The sequence below is a fragment of the Lepisosteus oculatus genome, chromosome 4 (genome assembly GCF_040954835.1).
Source record: "Lepisosteus oculatus isolate fLepOcu1 chromosome 4, fLepOcu1.hap2, whole genome shotgun sequence".
NCBI classification, from domain to species: domain Eukaryota; kingdom Metazoa; phylum Chordata; class Actinopteri; order Semionotiformes; family Lepisosteidae; genus Lepisosteus; species Lepisosteus oculatus.
In genome coordinates this window covers 3,177,749-3,200,995 of record NC_090699.1, presented here as the reverse complement: position 1 = coordinate 3,200,995, position 23,247 = coordinate 3,177,749, and the positions used below count along the sequence as shown (strand labels likewise).

General features: G+C 47.2%; 2 protein-coding genes across 3 annotated transcripts in view; both read right to left on the bottom strand.

Moving 5' to 3' along the window:
• The window catches only part of LOC138238041 (E3 ubiquitin-protein ligase TRIM39-like), a 373,132-nt gene that overhangs the window by 329,961 nt on the left and 19,924 nt on the right, over nucleotides 1–23,247 (bottom strand). Inside the window, exons 6-8 of one of the 2 annotated variants that reach the window (XM_069187842.1) lie at nucleotides 10,755–10,787; nucleotides 10,328–10,354; nucleotides 5,999–6,909 (exon numbers count right to left, since the gene is read on the bottom strand). In XM_069187842.1, the coding sequence (XP_069043943.1) occupies nucleotides 6,341–6,909; nucleotides 10,328–10,354; nucleotides 10,755–10,787 (629 nt within the window). In that variant the 3' untranslated portion in view covers nucleotides 5,999–6,340. Of the gene's footprint in view, nucleotides 1–5,998; nucleotides 6,910–10,327; nucleotides 10,355–10,754; nucleotides 10,788–23,247 lie in introns of those variants that run through there. The other variant, XM_069187843.1, reaches the window with a different exon arrangement.
• On the bottom strand, nucleotides 16,697–21,846 carry LOC138238183 (E3 ubiquitin/ISG15 ligase TRIM25-like). Its single transcript, XM_069188229.1, has 4 exons — nucleotides 20,005–21,846; nucleotides 17,286–17,381; nucleotides 16,908–17,141; nucleotides 16,697–16,750 (listed from the first exon to the last, which is right to left on the bottom strand). Exons 1-4 carry the CDS (start codon nucleotides 20,593–20,595, stop codon nucleotides 16,697–16,699), a joined length of 975 nt encoding a protein of 324 aa, XP_069044330.1. The 5' UTR covers nucleotides 20,596–21,846.

Genomic DNA, 23,247 nt, shown 5'->3' with positions numbered 1-23,247 from the left:
ACCCACTCACTCCCTCAGTCTCGCGAAAAACACACAGAGAGAGAGGGGGGTTCATACAGACACTGACTGGACACTGCAGTACATTAACACTGCACTGAGAGAGAGAGCGGTTAATACAGACACACTGACTGGACACTCCAGTACATTAACACTGCACTGAGAGAGAGAGGGGTTAATACACACACACTGACTGACACTCCAGTACATTAACACTGCACTGAGAGAGAGAGGGGTTAATACACACACACTGACTGGGCACTCCAGTACATTAACACTGCACTGAGAGAGAGAGAGGGGTTAATACACACACACTGACTGGACACTCCAGTACATGAACACTGCACTGAGAGAGAGAGGGGTTAAGACAGACACACTGACTGGACACTCCAGTACATTAACACTGACCTGAGAGAGAGAGGGGTTCATACAGATGGAGTGAGAGAGAACCTTTATTTCTCTGGTTATGATCTGGTGTGTTTCTGGTGTGGGTGGCGGGTGGTAATGATTAACAGGGGAGAGAGGCGTGTCTCACTGCGGTGGCACACCTGATGGCAGCCCCCTGTCTGGGCAGCAGCGCGCCGAGAGCACAGACGAACCGCAGACGTGCAGCTCAGCTCCGCCACAGTGAAACAGGACGAGGCAGTTGTCCTGTGGCCTCAACCAGCTTGTGTCTCTTGAAAGCAGGAGATTCATAGTGAGGCTGGAGGTGAGTCTGACAGTAAGAGGCCAGACACACCAGACAGGATTTCACAGCTCCCCTCTGTCTCCCAGTGCAGACATCACACAGCACATCTCCAGGGCCAGCAGGACTGTGAGCAGGAGGAGGACCACTGAGCCCTGTCTCCTTCAGTTTCTCCACCACTTCAGCCAGGATGGTGTTTCTGTGAAGATCAGGTCTTGGGGTGAAGGTCTGTCTGCACTGGGGGCAGCTGTAGATCCCAGTCTGATCTTCCTGATCCCAGCAGTTCTTAATACAGCCCATACAGTAACTGTGTCCACAGAGCAGAGCCACTGGATCCTTCAGCAAATCCAGACACACTGAGCAGCTGAACTGGTCCTGAGAAACTGAAATACTGCCTTCTGCCATTTTTCTGACAAGTAGAAACTGCACAGAGAGGAGCAGTAGAGACGGAGCTGCAGTGAGGCTGTTTCTAGTGAAACGAAACTGATCTCTGAGTTTCACTTCCTGGATCTGCACAGAGCTGCGGGGGTGTGATTATTAGGGGGTGTGGTTGCTAGGGGTGTGATTAGGGTTGTCAGGGGGCGTGGTGAAACAGGACGCGGCACACGCGCTCAAACAGCAGCGAGGGACACGCGTGACGAAACGAGCCGAGAGGAAGTCGAGGAGTCTGGGACATGTCACCATCCCCACCCCTCCTCTAGGGGGCGCTCCGGTCCTCTCCGATGTCCCCTGGTGACGGGCCCCTGCCCCCAGTCCTGCCCCTCCCGCTGTTCCGGGCTCAGCACTGGGAAGACCCGCCTGCCAGCAGCTCCAGGAGAGCCCCGACGGCACGGGCTTCACCCCGACTTCACCCTGACCCCTGACCCGGGGCTCGCAGCGCCTGGTTCGAGTCCCTGTCCCTGCCCCGGATCCCGTTCCGGATCGGAACCCGTCTGTCTTGGATGGACCCCCCGGCTCCTGTTTCAATAAGTTTGAAACATTTATTTTCATTCTCTAGGAATCTGAAAAGTGCAAAAGCAAGTGAACGTTTGTTCTATGTCAAAAATAATCTTCTTATATAATTTCCTTCATCACCTCTGGCGGTTAATTGTTTTTTTTCTGATTGTGTCTTTTTCCTCTTGTACTGGTCTCTGCTCCTCTAGTTGTAGTTGTACCTGTAAATTCTTTAAACACTGAATCATTAAAAAAAAACAAAAACAGCCCTGCTCAACCTCCTCAATCTCATCATGACAGCCGGCTGTTTCCCCGAGGCCTGGAACCAAGGACTGATCACGCCCATCTGTAAGAGTGGAGACAGACTCCATCCCAACAACTACCGGGGCATCTGTGTGAACAGTAACCTGGGGAAGGTATTCTGCAGTATCCTGAACACATGAATACTGGCCTTCCTTACTGAACACAGTGTCCTGAGCAAGAGTCAGATTGGCTTCTTGCCAGATCACCGCACATCTGATCACATTTACACCCTACACACACTGATAGACAAACACGTCCACCAGAAACACAAAGGAAATATTTTTGGCTGCTTTGTCGATTTCGAAAAAGCATTTGACTCGATTTGGCGTGAAGGACTCTTTTACAAAGCCCTCCAAAGTGGTGCAGAAGACAAACTCCACAACGTCAATGTGCTCAGAGAACACATCCCAATCAGATCTTATGATGTTGGCACAGCTTTGCACCACATGCATATTATATTTGGAAGAACAAAGATAAAATAATAATAGTAATTGCTGACACTTATATAGCGCTTTTCTGGACACTCCACTCAAAGCTCTTTACAGGTATTGGGGATCCCCTCCACCACCACCAGTGTGCAGCCCCACCTGGATGATGCACCAGTACACTCACCACACACCAGCTCTCAGTGGGGAGGAGAGCAGAGGGAAGCCAGTTCAGAGAGGGGGGTTATTAGGAGGCCATGATTGGTAAGGGCCAATGGGAAATTTGGCCAAGACACCCCTACTCTTTTCGAGAAACACCCTGGGATTTTTAATGACCACAGAGAGTCATTAAAAATCCCAGGGTCTCATCCGAAGGACGGCGCCTGTTTTACACTATAGTGTCCCCGTCACTACACTGGGGCATTAGGACCCACACAGAGCGCAGGGAGAGAGCGCCCCCTGCTGGCCCCACTCACACCTCTCCCAGGAGTCTCCCCTCCAGGTACTGGCCAGGCTCCCCCTGCTGGGCTCCAGTGGGCTGGGAGCTGGGAGAGAGCGCCCCCTGCTGGGCTCCAGTGGGCTGCCAGTTGTGAGCTGCAGAGTGACCTGGCTGCTGTCCAGATCAAAACGTGCCAAACCTTTGGAAAGAACTAATAATGCAATTGGAGACTTGTCGATTGAGGTAATACGGCACATCTTGAGAGCTACATAGCTCAGTAGCTACGGCGAGCAATGAAGAGATTCGGAGCGCCTAAAAGCTGTTTTTGCAGAGGTTCATCCCCTTCCACCCAAACCCACCCGTTTGGACATAACTTCTACAGAGGAGACAGCTCTAAAGTCAGGACTCCGCGACCTGGCAGTGGTGTTTTGTGGCTGTAAGTGACTGAACACGCGGTCTCAGAAGTGGTGAAAAGACCGACCCCCGACTAACGCCAAGCGTCCGCACGTCAGTACAAGACTTGAACTTGCGAAAGCATTTTTTGCTGAGGGGCAGAATCAGAGAATGTGGGGGCAGGAAGGAGGTGATGTGATGGTCAGGGGTGCTGCAGCAGAACCTTGAACCTGAACTTGAACTTTATTGCCATATGTAACCGGTACTGGTCCAATGGAATTCTTACTGACAGGAAGTCTCTCGATTGTAAAACAGGTGTAAAAAACAAAACAAAGTGCAGACAGTGCATCAAGACAATATAGAAACAAACAACAGACAATGTGCAAGTAAACATGTAGACAGTTTGAATGTAAACAATACAGACGTGTAAACAGTGACTGGAGATGTGCGATAGATAAGAAATCACAATGAGGTGGATGTGATGGTGTAGCTGTGGTCCGAGGGGGATGGCTAAATGTGTTCGCCAGTCTCACTGCTTGTGGATAGAAGCTATTGAAGAATCTAGTGGTAAGTGTCCGTATGCTCTTATATCTCTTGCCTGAGGGCAGTGGGGTGAAGAGCTCATGCCCGGGGTGGTGACTGTCCTCTGTGATGGCCAGAATTCTACCACGGCAGCGGTCCCCATAGAGCTGTTTAATCTCGGTGAGACCGCAGCCGATGATCTTCTGGGCCATATTGACCATTCTCTGCAGTGCCTTTCTTTCTCGTGAAGAGGTGTTGCCATACCACACGGTGATCCCGTTGGTGAGGACGCTCTCGATGGTGCAGCGGTAGAAGTTCACCAACACATGTATTGGCATCCCCCAGCGCTTGAGGCACCTCAAGAAATAAAGGCGCTGCTGAGCCTTCTTCATGATAGAGTCAGTGTTCACAGTCCAGGTTAGATCTTTAGAGATGTGAATTCCCAAAAACCTAAAGCTGGTGACTGTTTCCACTTCCGTTCCATCAATACTGAGTGGGCTGTGAGTGTGTGGCCTGTGTCTCCGAAAGTCCACTATTAGCTCTTTCGTTTTCTTTACGTTCAAGTCCAGGTTATTGCTATGACACCACCTAAGCAGCTGTACGACTTCATCCCTGTAAGTGGACTCATCATCATCACTGATCAGTCCTATTATAGTGGTGTCATCAGCAAACTTAATGATGTGGTTGTTGCTGTGTCTTGCTGTGCAGTCGTGAGTGAACAGGGAGTACAACCTTGGACTCAGACAGCAGCCTTGTGGGGTTCCAGTGCTCAGGGTGAGTGGTGTTGATGTTTTATTGCCTATCCGCACCACCTGTGGTCTCTCGACAAGAAAGTCCAGCAGCCAGTTGCAGACAGAGGTGCACAGACCTAATCCCCTGAGCTTTGTCACCAGTTGACTGGGTATGATGGAATTGAATGCTGAACTGTAGTCCACAAACAGCATTCTCACATACAAGTTCTTAGTGTCCAGGTGTTCCAAGGCTGTATGCAGAGCCAGGGAGACAGCATCATCCACTGATCTGTTGTTCTGGTAGGCGAACTGCAAGGGGTCCAGGGACTCTGTGATGGAGGAGTTGATGTGTGACAACACCAGCTTCTCCAGGCATTTCATCACCACAGATGTTAATGGTGGTGATGAAACACCACCAACATTGTTTTTACCACATTGTAGTCATAGAGAAATTTTAGTCAAGCGGTTTAATTTATGTGCATAATAAAATGTATTTCTAAGAAAATATGTAACAGCTCGAAGTTCGATACTCATTTTGTCAACAGTGTTTTCCCGCGGTACAGCGCTGCGTCACGAAGCGAACAAAGTGAAATATTTCAGATGCGGTCGGAGAGGGCGGTACTGAGAGTCCTGAACTGGACGTTTCTCAGGTTGTTCTGAGAGTTTGGACACGGCTAAGATTAAAACAAAAGTTGAACAAGTAACAAATTGTAGCGCGTTTTGTTCCAATACAGAGGAACTAAAATAAGCTAAATGAAATATATTTATATATTGTACATGCCAAAGTTTCACAAATAATCCTTCAGATAATGATGTTGAATACACAAACTGCCGAAGCAGTGCAGTCTCTCGTGTTTCAGGTTAGTTTATATATATTAAACACAGCTGAACACAACACCAGGAATGAGTTTAACTTCACTTCTTACTAGAACAGCAGGTCTGTCGCCATCTTCTAACCCGCTTGCTCTAGGGAGCGTCTCACAATTACCACACTAACCAGCGCACAAGGGAATGTGTTAAAACTACCTCTCACGACACAGTCCCTCTGTGGACAGAGAATCGTCCATATGAAATGTCCAAACGACAGGACAGAACACAAGACTGACACGGAGCCCAAGTTTCTGTCCGTGAAGAAAAAAACTCGCCGCTACCAACAAACTTTTGGGCTTCATATGAAGGAAAGCGGAGCTTTCACTGGCCCATTACCAAACTTCATTGGGAAATAAAATAAAGAAAAGACTAGAAAGAAGCATCCACTTTTCCCTGGATCACGATCAGAGATCAAATAAAACGTCTCTCACAAACTACCACAGTAAAAATAAACCCCAAACGAACATAAAATACCGAATATAGTCATGTATCCCTGTATTAAAGGGAGCCGAGTATAAGACTGGCTGGAGCTGCTCACAGACACAGCGCTGGTGATAAACTACAACTCCCATAACCACCCTGAGCCACTTCCTGTTTGCGTCACAGTCCCTATTCCTCCTGCTGTGGTGACGTCAGCGGGTCCCTCCCCGTTCTGGCAGCTTCACGGTCACCGGCGCGCACAGGAGAGACTCACACGGGATTTCATTTTTAAAAGTTTATTTTCTCAAAAATTAGAAAAAAAAACACGGGAGGGTTTCCAGAGATATTTACAAGTCAGGAGTACAGCAGGCTGGTAGCGAGTTATCTCGCCCTCTCTCGTACATGTTATTTTTCCCCATCTAATTTTTTTAATATAACGCATTTAAACACGACACAACACGTACATGTTATTTTCCCCGTTTAAATGTGTTATAGTAAATAAAAAATTTAAACACGACAAACATCATCATTTCTACAATTACTACTATATTTCTGACCTCACAGTAAACCCGTCTCCCAGTGTGAGCAGTGGACAGAGAGCTGGGAGAGAGTCAGCCTGTGTTCATGAGTCAGTGACGGGTTTAATCTCCACACTGACAGCAGGCAGCAGCTCAAGGGCTTTATTACGATCCTCAGTCCAGAAGACAGGATAGATCTTCTCCCCCTGAGGGAAGACCATGTCAGTGAAAGTGTAGACATGAGCTCTGGACTCCACTGTGTAAAAGGAGACCTTCCTCTCCTCAATATCCACACACACCCCCAGCTTCCTGGGCCGCAGACTGAGGGGGAGAGGGGTCACAGGGTCAGTGAGAGCAGAGAAACCAGGGTTATAGTCCAGACACCAGTAACCCTGCTGGGGAGAGAAGCTGATCCCCCCTTTCCTCTCTGCAGACTCTCTGGTCACTCCTATTCTCCACAGGTCATTCACCTCCACCTCCCAGTAGTGTCTCCCTGAGGTGAAGGCCTCCCTGCTCACGACACAGCGCCAGAGATCAAACCTGTGAGGATTGTCAGAGAGACTCTTCCACTGTCCCAGTCTCACTCTCATCCTCTGTCCCAGTCTCACTCTCTTCCCATCCTCAGACAGGCTGAGCCCCCAGTGAGCTGTATCAGGGTCCAGAGTCACAGTAGCTGGGGAATAAAACACAAACATCACAACAGGCTCCTGCCGATCACAGTCCAACTCAACTCCATCAGACAGTGAAATGTCTTTGTCCCCAAACACACCGAGAGAGAAACACCAGTCAGTTACTAATGACTGCTCTTCCCTTCCAGAGAAACAACATCTTCTTCACTGTTTCACTAGTGTTACACATGGGAGTGATCCCCAATATCCTCTAAATACAAACATTAAACACTTGTTTTCACAGCGATGAAGCTTTATTTTTTTAAACGACATTATTAATAAACACAGGACCGACCGGACTGCAGGAGAAACTACAGCCCGACCACTCGCTTTCAAACACTTCACAACCCACCACAGCGACCTGTATACTGTAAGAAACTGGACAGCCTGTCTGTTAAACCGGTTTATTTCAAATCCCAGTTCAGCAGCTCGTTCATCTTCTCTGAGACCATTTTCCTGACGACGCAGAATAAAAAAGTGCTGAATTCAAAGACTGTGTAATGCAAGTTTTTACAGAAAAAAAATATAATGGAAAAAGCAAAACCTTGCTGAAATATAAGAAAGCCTTCCCACTTACTTTGAAAATGCGAAGAAATATCCAAAGTATTCAGTTTAAAGCAGAAATAACACATCCAGAAACCCGGAGAGAAAGACGAGAGAAACAGAGGCGCTCATACTGACTTCAGACTGCTCGCGCTCACTGTCCGCCTCTCTGATAGGAGACACCAGCTGTCAATCAGTGAGCTCTGACCACTGAGAGATGGGGGCCGGGCTTATACATGCCCAGAGCGAATGGGGGTTTTAATCGATTCAAGAAGTTTATTCGCATGACTAAAGAATACTGACTTAATACTCTCCTCATACTTAATACTTCAGTGTAAACTATTAATACTTAATACTGAGTAAATACTCCTCTTTGCCTGTCTGCCTGTCAATCTAGTGAAGATCAAAGATATTCTTATCAGCTCTTATTTTTGGACTCCTGGAGCCTAGAAAGGCTGACACAGTCACCTACATGAATTTATAAAAACACCGGCAGCCATATCACCCTGCAACTCACAACTGGCAGCCCACTGCAGCTCAGCAGGTGTGAGCCTGGTCAGTACCTGGATGGGAGACCTCCTGGAAAAAACTAAGGCTGCTGCTGGAAGAGGTGTGAGTGGGGCCAACAGGGGGTGCTCACCCTGCAGTCTATGTGGGTCCTAATTCCCCAGTATAACGATGGGGACATGATACTGTAAACAGGCGCTGTCCTGTGGATGAGACTTAAAACCAAGGTCCTGTGTGGTCATTAAAAATCCCAGGGTGTTTCTTGAAAAGAGTCGGGGTTTAACCCTGGTGTCCTGGCTAAATTTCCCCCTGGCATGTCTGAGCTGCTCTGAGGAAAACAGGCCACATAGACACTGACTGACTTCATGTCACTGAAACACTGTCATTAAAAAGAGATATCAGAATTAATTACCCCCTGTCCTGAGAGGAGGGCAATTCTCAACTCAATACTCTACTGCTCCTTCCTTTCACAGTGCTGGCATGAGTAACTGAACTTCTTATTTTGGCAGGAAATACATTATTTATTGTATTACTCTTGGCCTAGGAATAGTCCCTCAATTCAAATTACATATCCCCTTCTGTTATAGTAGTTTTTTTCACACATAGATTCTTAGACACACAGTCACTGTGTCACACTAAGGAGATAAAGACCTGTCTGATATGGAAACACAGAAGCTAAATTTACTCCCCCTGCCCTGTAAAGAAACACCCAAATCTGAGGTAAAAACCCCAATCTCTACTGACAGTAGTGATTAATGAGCTGATGTTGAAATGACTGATCTATTCTGAGACAAACACTCCACTGAGTCTCTTACTGAACCCCCATCACTGCAGCCTGTCTTAGTAGAGCTCACAGCTCTCAGGTTTATTCTCCAGATCAATCACAGCCTCAGGGAGCGCAGTGGGAAGGGTCTGATTTCCTAGCGCAGCACAGTGGGAAAAAGACAAAGTGTAGCTACAGTTTCCCTGGAAAAGCAATGCAAAAGAGGGAAGAAACACCAAACAAGATGAAAAAGGCCACAAACTGTACAAAAAGAAAAACAATCCTTACCATGGAGAAAAACACAAAAATAATCCTTATATTGCAGAAAAAACCTCACCCTACTTCCAAGGATTTAGCACCAGCTTTAAAGCCCTTTAAGAGAAATAGTGCTTCTCTTGTGCCTTCAGACAAGCCTGACCAGACCTGCCTTCACTCCCCTTTTATACACTGCAGGGCTGTATAGACTGAAACACACACTGAGACTGGGGAGCATATGGGGAAAAACATTCATGCCCAGATGAAAATAAACTCTTCTTACTTGATACATCCTCCTGTAAATCAGGATATATAAAACAGAGAAAAATGGGGTTTGTTGTGTGTTCTGTGTTTTGGCCTAGTCTTACAAGACGTACGGTAATCTGAAAAAGGGCACTGCTGTTAGGAGACATACGGTAGTTAAACAAGTACAGGCAGCAAAAATTGTCCCCAGGTACAAGGATGTGTTTACAGGGATTCAAATCTAGTTTATGTCATTTTCAGAGAGGAAACTGTTTTTTAAACATGGAATGGGAAGATATTTTTTTAAAACCCAGAGTAAGAGAGGACAGCAAGCTGCAGGAGAGCCCAGAGTAAGAGAGAGAGAGACAGAGGACAACAAGCTGCAGGAGAGCCCAGAGTAAGAGAGAGACACAGAGGACAACAAGCTGCAGGAGAGCCCAGAGTAAGAGAGAGAGAGACAGAGGACAGCAAGCTGCAGGAGAGCCCAGAGTAAGAGAGAGAGAGAGACAGAGGACAGCAAGCTGCAGGAGAGCCCAGAGTAAGAGAGAGAGAGAGACAGAGGACAATGACCGACACTAACAGAAAGATTACAGCAGCTGAGAAATGAGCAGAGACTGTTTTTTTTATATTTTCTGAACTGCAAAAGGTGAAGATGTTGCTGTCATTTTTTTCATGTATAACGGTCATGTACCCTAGGATTTGGACAGCTGATTGTTACTGGCTCTGCTCCTGATTCCTCCTGATATTTCACATTTATTCTCAAAATCCAGGGTCACAGGCTCTGCAAAATTCAGCCTGAAGACCCTCACGAAGGAGTGACACTGACAAAGGAGTGAGCAGAGCTCACAGGACATGGCCTTTGGGTAGAACGAGTTTTGGAACACCTTCAGCCCCTCTGGAAGAACTTTCTGCTGGCCACTAGGTGAAGATCTCTTAAGGATCCCAATAGGATTTCATGTACTATATTACAGACGTGACAATGAAATACATCTTCTATTTACCTAACAGGAACAACCAATTAACACTAAAGAGATCGTCTGAGAGTGTATTCAATAACCTCTGACACGAGGGCTTAAAACAGCCCCTGTGTCATCAAGAGGAAACAGACCTACCTGCAGCACTGCAGATCCACTGCCATTCTGAAACACAGAGATACAGACACTGTTAATCACAGTCACACACTGGAACACAGAGATACAGACACTGTTAATCACAGACACACACTGGAGCACAGAGATACAGACACTGTTATTCACAGCCACACACTGGAACACAGAGATACAGACACTGTTAATCACAGACACACACTGGACCACAGAGATACAGACACTGTTAATCACAGTGACACACTGGAACACAGAGATACAGACACTGTTAATCACAGTCACACACTGTAACACAGAGATACAGACACTGTTAATCACAGTCTCACACTGGAACACAGAGACACAGACACTGTGAATCACAGTCACACTCTGGTAATAAGATGTCAGTACAGTCAGTGCTGTCAGTCAGCAGAGTTTCACACAGTGTACATACGTGATTTAGGGATAGGAGCTCGCTTCACAGCATCTACAGAAAGAGAGAGTAGATCTTTATTGTATTAAAGACCTTTCTTGCTTCTTACCTGTTATTATAGCAGAGTTTATCCTACAGTCTGCAGTCAGTTCAGTTCAGGATCCCCAGTCTCCACTGCAGTGTGGATCAGAGTGTCAGTGAGTGTGAGCAGCAGTGGCTGTAAGACTGGAGTCTCACTCAATAAGACTGAGCAGCACAAGGCAATAAGACACACAGACACATCACAGGACACCCTGGAGTCTGGTGCTTGAGCCACTGAGAGATGAGAAATTAACAGTCTGCTGTTAACAACAGTGAGGAATATTTCACATTTAAAGACCAATCATTGATACTGAAAACTGTTCCTTGTTCAGTCAGATGAGTGAAAGTGTTGGCAATTCTCACACAGCCTGAGTGACCCGTCCCCACAGTGACCAATATCACTGACTGAGATACAGTGATGTCCTGCTCACTGGTCACACTGCCTGATCTCTGGACATCAGCTGGACAGTGAGAGATGACCAGTTACACTCGATGGTGAGCACATCTCCACACCAGGCCTGATCCAGGAAGACTGACACACAGACAGTGCGCTCCTGTGTTTTTGTGTATGGCTCATGCATTCATCAAGACATCTCAGACAACCTCATCCATCGTACACATGTGTAGAATATAAATAAATAATATATAGTATCTTACAAAAAATGGTAATTGTACCTAATTTTAATACATTAAAATATCTGCTGTCCCAAACACAGAATTTTTCAGAAAAACCTGAATGTAAAACAAGATGCAACCTATTATTTATGATGAGAAAAATGTCCTCGGGTTATATTTCTAGTTCACAATGGTCTAAATCATAGAGTTTAAGGAAAGTGAATAGGTTTATGGAGTGGGAAATATGTCAAATATTTCAAACATAATCTTCTACTTATTTGTATAGAGTGGGAGAGCTGTATAAGCTGTTGCAGGTTGCAAAAGAAAAAGAAGAAGCTAATTCTATGCTGCAAAGTAATGTAAGACAGCAAAATATGCAACATTTCACCTTTGAAGTCTTCATGCATTTCATAGAATTAAACCTCATTTGTTACTTCCAGTATTCCGTTTCCTTGTTTATTTTTTTAATAGAATCTCTTCCATTATGTTTTTAAACAGGTTTTTGCTCCCCTTTCTTTTTAAACCTCTCTCACACTCACTCTGGTGGGACTAGTGAAATAATATTGACACTCCAGTGTCATTCTTAGTGAAACACACCACTGGGTCTCTTAATGACCAGGACCATGTGAGAACACCAGCTGGGCTGAAGAGAAAGACCCCAAAGTTATTACCCCTGACCAGTAAGAGGAGCCCTACAGCTCCAGTAAATACCCCTCTTAAACTAACCATGAGCACCTGACTCTGACATGTCTGAGCTGCTCTGAGGAAAACAGGCTGAACTGTGACCCCAAGCTTCTCTCTGTCTGTGTGTCTGTGTCTCATGGAGAGCAAGCTGGGGTCCTGTATGTGAAAAGATGAATTTCTAATGCAAGAGATTGTATATGGCAAATAAAGAGATCTTGATCTTAAACGTGTGTCATTTTTACCATTTCTGTGACAAGTAGAATTGACACAGCTTTCCAAACATCTGTTCTTCTTGATGTGACACTGCAGGAACATGTCCTGTACAGAGTGTTTGCTCACTCTTTCAACACTGAACAGAATACATTTACGATGACTTATACCTGCTGTTGGCTTCCTGTTACTGTTGGTCCCAGTAAACAGCAAGCCAGCAATGGACAAACTGTGTAACGGGTTGTGTGTCATCCTGAATTCTTTTTCTTTTTGTCTGTCATTCCCCTATCTCTTCACATTCATCTGCGCAAAATACACAGAAATACTGTTTCTTCCCTTTCAACTTATACCTCTCCTGCATTTTACTGTGTAATTCCCAGTTCAAGTGTATTTGATGTCTGCAAACTGTAGTCTAAAAGCGTTTGAGGTTTTTGTGCTTAAAGATTTAGTGACTGACCAACAATAACCTAAGACATTCTGATTTTGGCAGGATATCAAGAACAAATGATGTTGGGTTTTCCTATTGCTCTGTTTGTTCAGACAGATCAAGTCCTGACTGTTTCTTCCTGCTGACCCATCAGCCTGGTTGATGTGTGAAGAGAAGCAGCCATTTCTCAGACAAGACAGAGGCCTACAGGCCCCAGAGGAGCCCCTGTACCAGAGTCACACTGCTGCCGCTCACAAGAGGCTGTGTGTCTGTGAAGCTGCAGGGGAAGAGCAGTGTCATCATACCATCATTATTGTGAGACTGGCTCTGCTCCTGAATATTCCAGTTATTCACAAATCCAGGGTCTCAGACTCTGACACATTCTGACAGATGGAGAATGGCAAAGGGCTGTGGCAAGACGGACTTCCCAAGGAATTCTACACCTGCTTCTGGGACACCCCAGTGGCAGACCTGGTGGAGGTGGAACAAGAGCTCTTCCATCAGCAAAAAGCTTGGACACAGGATGAGGGAAGGTGTCATCTCTCAGCACTTCAGGAGGGGTTCAAAAGATGCTCTGCATGGACATCAAGATCGTGTCCAAGCTACTGGCCATTAGACTGAGGACCGCCCTGCCCCACTTTATCAGCAGCGTCCAGATATGTGTGGTGAGAGGGTGATAAGTCAGCTGGAAAGTTTCAGCTGCTGGACAGGATACTGTACTCTGAAGTGAACAGTAGGGTCAACATGAACAGACATCTTTGGGATTTAATCCCCCAGGAATCTGGAGTAGGACAAGGGTGTCCTCATTCACCTCTTCTCTATGTTCTCATTACAGAGCTGTAGGCAGAGGCACAGGGGAAGTCCTCAAGATCTCCCAGTACACATGACGCTGTTCCTGATTTCAGACAGGGGGTTGCAGAGTGGGCTGCAGGTCAGGGAGCAGTACTGCAGGGCCTCAGACTTGAGGCTAATAAACAGAAAGAGCAAGGGCAAGCTCTTTGGACCCTGGAGGGACAGGAACATGCCGCCAGCAGGTCTCAAGCTTTGCATGGAGCCCCTAATGATACTGGTGGTTTCATTCCAGAGCCAGGACAACAAGAACATAAACTGGACAGAGAGGACCGTCAAGGTCAACGTGTAACTGGGCCTGTGGAAGACTCGCACGCTGACTCTCATGGGGAAAGTGAGGGTGCTGAAGGCAGACACCCTGCTGGCTTTAGCTGACCTGGTCGTGGTGTACCCTCTGTCAGCCAGACTCAGACAAGCGCTGCAAGGGATGGTGGAACAGGTACGAGTACATCACAAGGAACCAGATGTGCCAGACAGTGAGGAAGGGGGAGAGATGTGCCGAATTCCCCCTGAAACTCCACTGCATCTTCTTCTGAAACCTCTGTCACTAGGGGCTGGACCCCATCAGTCACAATTCTCAGTACTTTGTCAGGCTGTGGTTCTCCCTCCCAGTGAAGCATCTGATCTCGTGTCAAACACTAGTCCTAAAGCAGAAAACTGACCGGAGACCTACTAGGAGGTATGAGGCCATGAGACAGCCAGAGCTCTGTACCAACAAAAGTCACTATACAAGGAAGAGAAAGGAGGAACTAGTCACCAGGGAGAGACAGATGATCCTACAGGTCACCGGGGAGGGGCTGACGATCCCATGGGAGACCTCAGTAAAGACTCAACCCAGAGGACTAGACAACAAGCTGAAGGCCCTCAGCTGGATGACTGTGCACCAGAGCTGGTGACCAGAGAGGTGTCATGCCCTCTGCAGCCAAAGGGTGCTCCTACTCTGTCCTGTCCCCAGTTCCTTGTGCTTTGCTGTCCTTCCGGTGTCTCTGTCTCTGGGGATATACAGTATATGTCCAGGTCTCTCATTCCCCTTCGCTCATCATTGACGTTCGGATGTCCTGAGACCCGCCCAGCACCAGGTCGCCCCACGTCCGCTGCCTGAGGACATTGGTTTCTATACGACTCCTGAACAGCTGAGCCCAGGCTAACCCCTGTTCCACAACTACGCATAGGGTCTTTTTCACTCTCCTGCCTCTCCACGATTTGTCCCTTCCGACATCCGTGACAGAATGCTGAGCCTCCTACTGACCCTGCGAGCGGCGCTTTTTTGGTTTTCCACAGTTTTTTTTCCTCTGGGCTTTTTTTTTCTCTCAGCTCTCCTATTCTAATTGCGAGATTCTTTTTCCGACTCCTGTGCCTGTGAGCGGGCCGTGTGCCTGGCTTTCCTCGGGTTGTCCACTCCGATATCAGTGATAGAATGTTGAATGTGCCTATTGCCCAGTCTGTGGTAATTTTCCTGGGTTTTTGTCCTTTTCTTTGTTTCTGCCTGGTGTTTTGCTTTTTTCACTTCCTGGTTTCCCCTTCTCTCTGGTCCCCCTGTCCCCTGTGTTGTAGAACTCTTGGTTCCTATCTGTTTATTGTGGTTTGTAACCCTGGTCTCCCAGGTTTATTTCTGTCGTTGTTTGTGCTTGTTTACTTGTCTTTTTTTAGTTTTATGTCTCCGGAGCACTACCCTGCCCCCCCCTTCCTCTACCCAATAAAGGTTTCTACCCTGGAGGAGGGGGTAGCTCTCAGCCGTGGACTCCCGGAGGTTTCCTTTCAGTTAAATGAGGTTTTACCTCCCCCCAGTGCTGTGCAGCTCGCTTATTTGTATGGGCGTCAGGAGCCGCCCATGAAGGGGAGGGGGTACTGTCATGGCCTCTGCATCCAGAGGGAGCTCCAACTCTGTCCTTTCCCTAGTTTCCTGTGCTTTGCTGTCCTTCCGGTGTCTCTCTCTCTGGGGATATATATTTCCGGGTCTCTTATTCCCCTTGGCTCAGGATTGACGTTCGGATGTCCTGAGACCCGCCTAGCACCAGATCGCCCCACGTCCGCTGCCTGAGAGCATTGGTTTCTATACAACTCCTGAACTGCTGAACTGTTTCATCAGAGCAAAAGAGCACTGGACAGTACTGAGGGCTGAAGAAAACCCAGAAAAACTGTTCCTTGGTGCTCCTGTTGAGAAATGGACAATCGCAGTTTCAAAGCCAGGACTGCAGCCAGTGGTAACACCCAGGAGGCTTGGAGGGGCTCTTATTGTGTGAACCAGCCTCACTGACCATTTGCAAAATAGAATGATTGATAATGGAAAATCACTCTTTTTGAGACGATTTAAATTCTGTAGAATAGTTGTTGTCAGAATTGTATTCTCTGTAAGCACTGTGCACTGCACATTGTTGTAATAAAGTGCATTTTCTTAAATAAACTACACCCACTGGAACTTCTGTGTCCATCTGTGTGTTTGACACAGTGTGTCTCTGATCCACACAGAGTGACTGTCTGCAAGCTTGATTTTCTGAATTCAGACGTGTATCAGCATGTATCAGAGTGTGAATCAGTGTGTGTGTGTCAGAGTGTGTATCAGTTTCTGTATCACTGTTCCTGCTGTGTGTTTGAGCTCCAGGTATATTTCAGAGGGGAACTGGTGTGAAAACAGACTCACAGTGTAAAAGCTCTGCTCTGGACCCGGGCTCTGGAGTCAGCAGACTGTAGACTTCAGTCACTGGGGAGACACACAGAGAAATGTCTCATCAGGGCTGCAGTTACAGAGTAACAGGAATAACATGTTCTACTGGACTGGGACTGTAGCCCCTATTTAAACGTTCCTGTTAAACTATATACAGCACAATATAACAACACACTTACTGTCATAAAGATTTGTGAGACTGGAGATTTTAAGACATTTCACCTAGAATTTGAATCATTGACTGATAAGCTGCTCTGATAAATACAGTCACTGAACAAAAAATTCATTGACAATATAAGAGAAAAACAGGAAATATATAAGCTGTCCAGAAAAACATCAGTGTGTTTCTCTACTAACCTGTTATGGAAATCTTTATTGATTCCTTCTTGCAGAGATCCTCCAGTCGCTCTTTCAGTCCAGAGACAGCTCTCCTCACTGCCTCAGGAGAGAAGTGTGGACTGACAGGGATGCTGGGTGAGTCTCCAGCTCCAGGAGGGACACAGACAGACTGGAAATTCTGAATCAGGGAAGAGAAAGAGGAGTTTCCAGTCAAACACAGCACACATTCCTGAGGAGAAGCCAGGAGCAGCTCTGTGTGAGAGACACCCTTCTGTACTGCAGAGTCACAGAGCAGTGATGTTACCTGGAGGAAATGGATGTAATCCTCTGTGTGTGAGAGCTGGTTCAGCTCAGAGTCTCTCCTTTTCAGCTCAGCGATTTCCTTCTCCAGTTGCTCTAGAAGTCCTTCAGCCTGACTCACTGCAGCCCTCTCTTGAGCTCTGATCAGCTGTGTGACCTCAGAGCGTGTTCTCTCAATGGAGCGGATCAGCTCAGTAAAGATCCTGTCAGTGTCCTGTACTGCTGTGCCTGCAGAGCTCTGAGGGAGGAGACACACAGTGGATTATAACACAGGAAAACACTCAAACTACATTATGCTGTATGCTCTGTTTCCAAAGGGTACTGTCCAGTGTCCAGCTGTGCAATGTGTGTCTGTGTGTCCACTCATCTGGTGAATACCCACTCTGAGTGAATCCACAGCCTGTCTCAGCTTATGCAGCTCCTTCTCTCTCTCCTGGAGTCTCTGCTGGGTTTGTGTCTGTGTCTCCCCCAGCTGCTTCTGTGGAGAAACAGAGACACTTAGGACATTTCTGCTGTAAGAGAATCACATCACAGAGACACCCCTTAGAGTCACCCTGGGAAATCCACACTCTGTATCCCTGATGTCTTATCCACACTAGATGTGTTTCCTGGTCCTGTCTGACATGCTCCTGTTTCATGTCTAATCTACACCGGCAGCGTGTGCAGCGCAGCAGACACCTGACACCTGGGTCTGCACATCTGTATGTGAGGTGAAATGTAAAAACAAGATAATTGTGTTTCAAATTAAATATAAAACATCATCTAGAGATAGTTCAGGTGGGTAGCTGCGTCAGCATGCGTAGGCTGCAAAGGAACAAGCAATAGGTTTATTCCATACTGAAATAAAGAAGAAAGAAAACACAACATTTCGGCCGTGGAGCCTTCTCACACCTGAAGAAGAATAAACCTATTACTTGTTCCTTCATAATATAGAGATTTCAGATTTCATTCATCTCAATATACACTAGTGTCCTGACTGCTCTCGGCATCTCAAAACAGAGGACTACAGCAGTGCTGATGAGCCTTGTTGCCACTAGTTTCTCTGAGTGGTCAGAGGAGACCCTGTGGCTGACGTGCTTGACCGCTGGATGAGGTTCTGGACCAGGCAGACCCTGTGTCCGACCACATCTCACATCCTGTCTGCTTCTGGGAAAATTCAGATCATTTCAGAGGACAAAAGGAAACATGTTCTGTGTCAGATTGACTCCAGCAGAGCCCAGCGTGAGTCTTGTATTTAATAAAGCAGGTGAAGGTATTATACCACAGTTCACTGGTTTATGTGTCTGAGATCCACCACCTGCCTATTAGATCTCCTTCCCAGGACTTTATTTCAATCCTGTTTCTCTGCTTTCTGCCCCATAGTCCTCAGTATAATAAATTAATCCTTGAGCACTGATGTGGTACCAGTGGCTTCACAACTGCTGCTGTTGTTACCCCTGTGTGAGAAAGAGAATCATGGCTCTGGAAAGCCTGAACAACTTTCACCCTCTCTCCAACTTTCATACCTTTTCATTACCTTTTCATGCAGAAAGTTTACAGTGTGCTGTTAGATTTCAGGTATATAATCCTCTTTGAACTCCAATATGGTTTCAGACAACTTCACAGCACAGAAAGTGCCCTGGTCAAAGTCACTAACGATCTTCTAGATTCTCGTTCTCTTTCTGTCCTCATTCTTACTGAGCTCAGTGCTGCTTTCGACACTGTCAGCCATGACCTCTCACTTTCTTATTTTGAGACGGTGTTTGGAGTTTCTGACACTGCTCTTCAATGGTTCCAGTCTTACCTCACTGATCACTTTCACTTTGTCTATCTTGGTGATTGTAGCTCTGAAATTGGACTCATTAAGTCTGGTCTTCCTCAGGGGTTGACACTGGGCCCCTACCCTTCAGCATGTATGAGTTCTGATGATACTCAAATTTACAGTACAGTATATCCATACTAAACTGACACTGACATGTCTCTGCTCTAATTGCTTCTCTGAAATAAACACATGGATGACTCACAATCTCCTTCATTTAAACTGCGACAAGACAGAAGTCATGCTTCTTGGCACACCAATGCAGTATCCTTATCTGTGGATGACACTGTACTGGAGTCACAGTCACAATTGAAGAACTTGGGGGTGATATCTGATCCAGGATGACATATTCAACAAATTATCAAAACATCATTCTTCCACCTCAGAAATACTGCCAGGCTGCGTCCTATGTTATATCTAATTGTTGCTGAAAAGCTGGTCAACTCTTTCATCTTTATGGGTATCATAGAGTCACCTTCCCTGAGCTCTTTCAAATCCAGACTCAAAATCTTCTGTTTCAGAAGGGTTTTAAAGTAACTGGGTCTGTTTCTGCTTCTTTGCTTTTATACTGTTTTCCAAAACCCCCTTCTACCTTCTACCTTTTGTGTTCTGTAAAGTGCTTTGAGAACCCATTTTAAATCTATCATATAAAAATAGAGTTTATTATTATAAATAATAATACTATTGTGCTGAAATTAAAGCAAAACCTAATTAATGAGGGTGCAGACTCCTCTAGAGGGGTTGAGTGTGTTGTGCATTAATGAGGGTGCAATCTGTTCTAGAGGTGTTGAGTATGCTGTGCATTAATGAGGGTGCAGTCTGTTCTAGAGGTGTTGAGTATGCTGTGCATTAATGAGGGTGCAGTCTGTTCTAGAGGTGTTGAGTGTGCTGTGCATTAATGTGGGTGCAGTCTGTTCTAGAGGTGTTGAGTATGCTGTGCATTAATGAGGGTGCAGTCTGTTCTAGAGGTGTTGAGTGTGCTCTGCATTAATGTGGGTGCAGTTTGTTCTAGAGGTGTTGAGTGTGTTGTGAAGTTGTACGGTGCTTCATGAGGACAGTAAAGAGAGAAACAGTGAAGGAGAGGAGGAGGAGATAATGAGCAACAGACAGAAGAACAGGAGACACTTCAGAGACACAACCAGTGTGGATCACAGCTGAGTACATGAGCAGGACTCAACAGTGGAGATCCAGCATTACAGATACAGTAAATACAGTCCAGAGATCACTTAAAGCCCCCAAATATCCTAAATATCCTTTTTACATTTTGTACTAGACACTTTATGAGCAGACACAAAGTCCTCACCTGTTTCTCAGTCCTTCCTGCTGCAGCTGAGACAGTATCATGGCCTCTGTGTTCATCCATTGCACAAAGATAACAAACACACTTCTGGTCAGTACGGCAATAGAACTCCAGCAGTTTGTCATGAGTGGAGCAGATCTTCTCCTGCAGTTGTCCTGTGGCCTCAACCAGCTTGTGTTTCTTCAATGGAGCAGCTTCATAGTGAGGCTGGAGGTGAGTCTGACAATAAGAGGCCAGACACACCAGACAGGATTTCACAGCTCCCCTCTGTCTCCCAGTGCAGACATCACACAGCACATCTCCAGGGCCAGCAGGACTGTGAGCAGAAGTAGGGCCACTGAGCCCTGTCTCCTTCAGTTTCTCCACCACTTCAGCCAGGATGGTGTTTCTGTGAAGATCAGGTCTTGGGGTGAAGGTCTGTCTGCACTGGGGGCAGCTGTAGATCCCAGTCTGATCTTCCTGATCCCAGCAGTTCTTAATACAGCCCATACAGTAACTGTGTCCACAGAGCAGAGCCACTGGATCCTTCAGCAAATCCAGACACACTGAGCAGCTGAACTGGTCCTGAGAAACTGAAATACTGCCTTCTGCCATTTTTCTGACAAGTAGAAACTGCACAGAGAGGAGCAGTAGAGAAGGAGCTGCAGTGAGGCTGTTTCTAGTGAAACAAAATTGATCTCTGAGTTTCACTTCCTGGATCCGCACAGAGCTGCAGGGGTGTGATTATTAGGGGGTGTGGTTGTTAGGGGGTGTGGTTAGGGTTGTTAGGGGGTGTGGTTTAGAACTGCAGTTATGAAACAGCTTTGGTGGTTGTTGTTTGGGGAAGGTGTGGTGTTGTAAGAGATGTGACTTACTGTGTCATTTTGGACTGACAGAAAGAAGCTTTTTTAATAAACGTCGATGTCAGTAGCTGCTCAGGTGAAGTCAATCCAGTTGTTTGTGTTCCCAATAATCAAAACAATAAAATACTAACTCACTCACACAGCATGAGAAGATCAGAGCATGATGGTGACAGACAAGAGGAGGCCAGCTGGCCCATCCAGCTCTTTAATCGTTGGGAGTTATTTGGCTCCAGGATCTCCTCCAGCTGTGTTGTGACAGAGGGGTGTCACAGCTCCACATGGTGCAGAGGATTTCACTGTCCGGGTGTGAGCTCTTACTGCGAGCAGTCCAGCCTGCTGTGTCTCTCTCTCCAGGCCAGTGAGCCCAGCCTGCTGTCTGGCTCTGCCCTGCAGCGTGTGGGCCAGCAGGGTACGTCCAGGGCTTCGTGCTTCACCTGCGCAGTGACCCCCCTGTGAGCCGCACAGACCTGCGGAGCGCTGCAGAGAGTCACGAGCCCATCTCTCCCCCGAGAGACGCTGGAGGAGCAGATGGACAGGGCAGTGTCATGTGGGTGTGATTGTGATCTCCATCCACCCAGCGCAACAGCGAGCCCCTGATCTCTGTGTGCAGCAGCTCTCCTTCCGTCCACAGGGACTGACAACACCCCGCGTGTCTGATAATTACTAGAAACTCATTAGTCTGACCATCTCATCTCATGTTACTCTAAGGGGTTGTGGAACCTGTTTCACACTCCCACCACTGTTTGTGTAAAGCAGTACTCCAGTGCTGTGATGGAAACCCACTTTCTTGTCAACACCTCTGAGAAGTTAATCAGTCTGGATACAGTACGTCCCTCCTGCAGCTGAGATTCACTGGTGTTCAGTGTGACGTTTTCAGAGGTCGTCAGGTCACAACCAATTGGAATCTCAGGGCTGTACTCCTGAGAAAAGCCAGGATTTTGTCCTCAAGTCTTTTACAACAAAGGCATCCTAAAACACAAGCAAGGTCCCTCTTTTAGGAAGAGAACCACAAGCAAATGGAATCCTTAATACAAACACCTGTCACGCTCGTAAGCCCCTCCTCTTAAGGAGGCTCCAGCTCTTCCTAGTTTAGTGTTGATCTCCTGTTCCTGTCCCCCCTGCTATACAAGCCAGGCGTTCCTGCCAGTCTGGGCTCAGCTGTGGAAGATGGACACCCGGAAGTCCAGGAGCGACTCAGCGGCACAGGCCTCATCACGGTGTCCTGATCTTCTGGGTCTGGGATGAGGGAGCGTCTGGCCCCGTGACCCCCTTTTATTCCCCCGACCCTCCGCCAGATCCCGCTCCGGCTTGTAACTCTGTTCGTCTGTCAGGATTGTTGTAACAGAAGAAATAAGGTACAGGCTATGATGTCAGCTGTGAGTAGACTAGGCTGCAGTAGTAGGTCTTCAGTCTGGATCTGAGGACAGATTGACCGCAGGTACAGGCTATGATGTCAGCTGTGAGTAGACTAGGCTGCAGTCATGGGTCTTCAGTCTGGATCTGAGGACAGATTGACCCGCAGGTACAGGCGATGGACGCTGCGCATGGGGCCGCCCGGAGATCATCCGCCGAGCTGTCGCCGAGCGATTTCGTTCAGCTGCGTTTGTCTTCCGGCCGGTTTAATAACCCGCTGTTCTCGCCCAGACGGCGACCCGGGGAACTGAAACACCGCCGATACTTTCAACCACACCTCGGCCCCCTTACAGAGCCGCACAGGGGTCCTCACAGAAGACACCCCCCCGACGGGCAGGCACGGCAGCGGAAGAGGCAGAAGCCCGAGTCCAGCGAGACCGCGTCTCAGAGCGCGTCTCCCCCACCACACCCCCGGCCCGCCTGGTCCTCCAGCACGGTTCCCCCTCCCTCCCCGCTCAGTGCCGCTCCTCGGTGTGAGCCGCTCTGTCGCGCTACGCCTAGTTCCTCGTCCCAGCGGCTGTGGGAGGGGTGAATCGCGCAGGCGGCCGAGATAGATAGAGGAGACTTTATTGATCCCGTAGGGACATTGATGTGTTACAGCAGGCCAGCCCAAGACAAGCAAAAACAGACATCGGAATAGTTATAAAACAAGACAACAAAATAAATAAAAATGAATAAATACATAGGTGTGTGCAAAATGTGCTGATCATAGTCACTGTAAAAACAATAACATATGTGCAAAATGTGCATAGGTTTATACAGACTGAGTGTCCAAAAAGTCCAATGGAGCACCATGCTGTCCATAGACGAGCAGATGAAGGGCTGACAGTCCTGGTCCAGGGCAGCGTTATACACCCTGACAGCCGCCGGGAGGAGAGACCTGCGGAAACGTTCCCTTGAACACCGCAGCTGGAGCAGTCTGGTGCTAAAGGTGCTCCGCTGCCCAGTAACAGTCCCATGAAGCGGAGGAGAGGCGTCGTTCATGATGGCT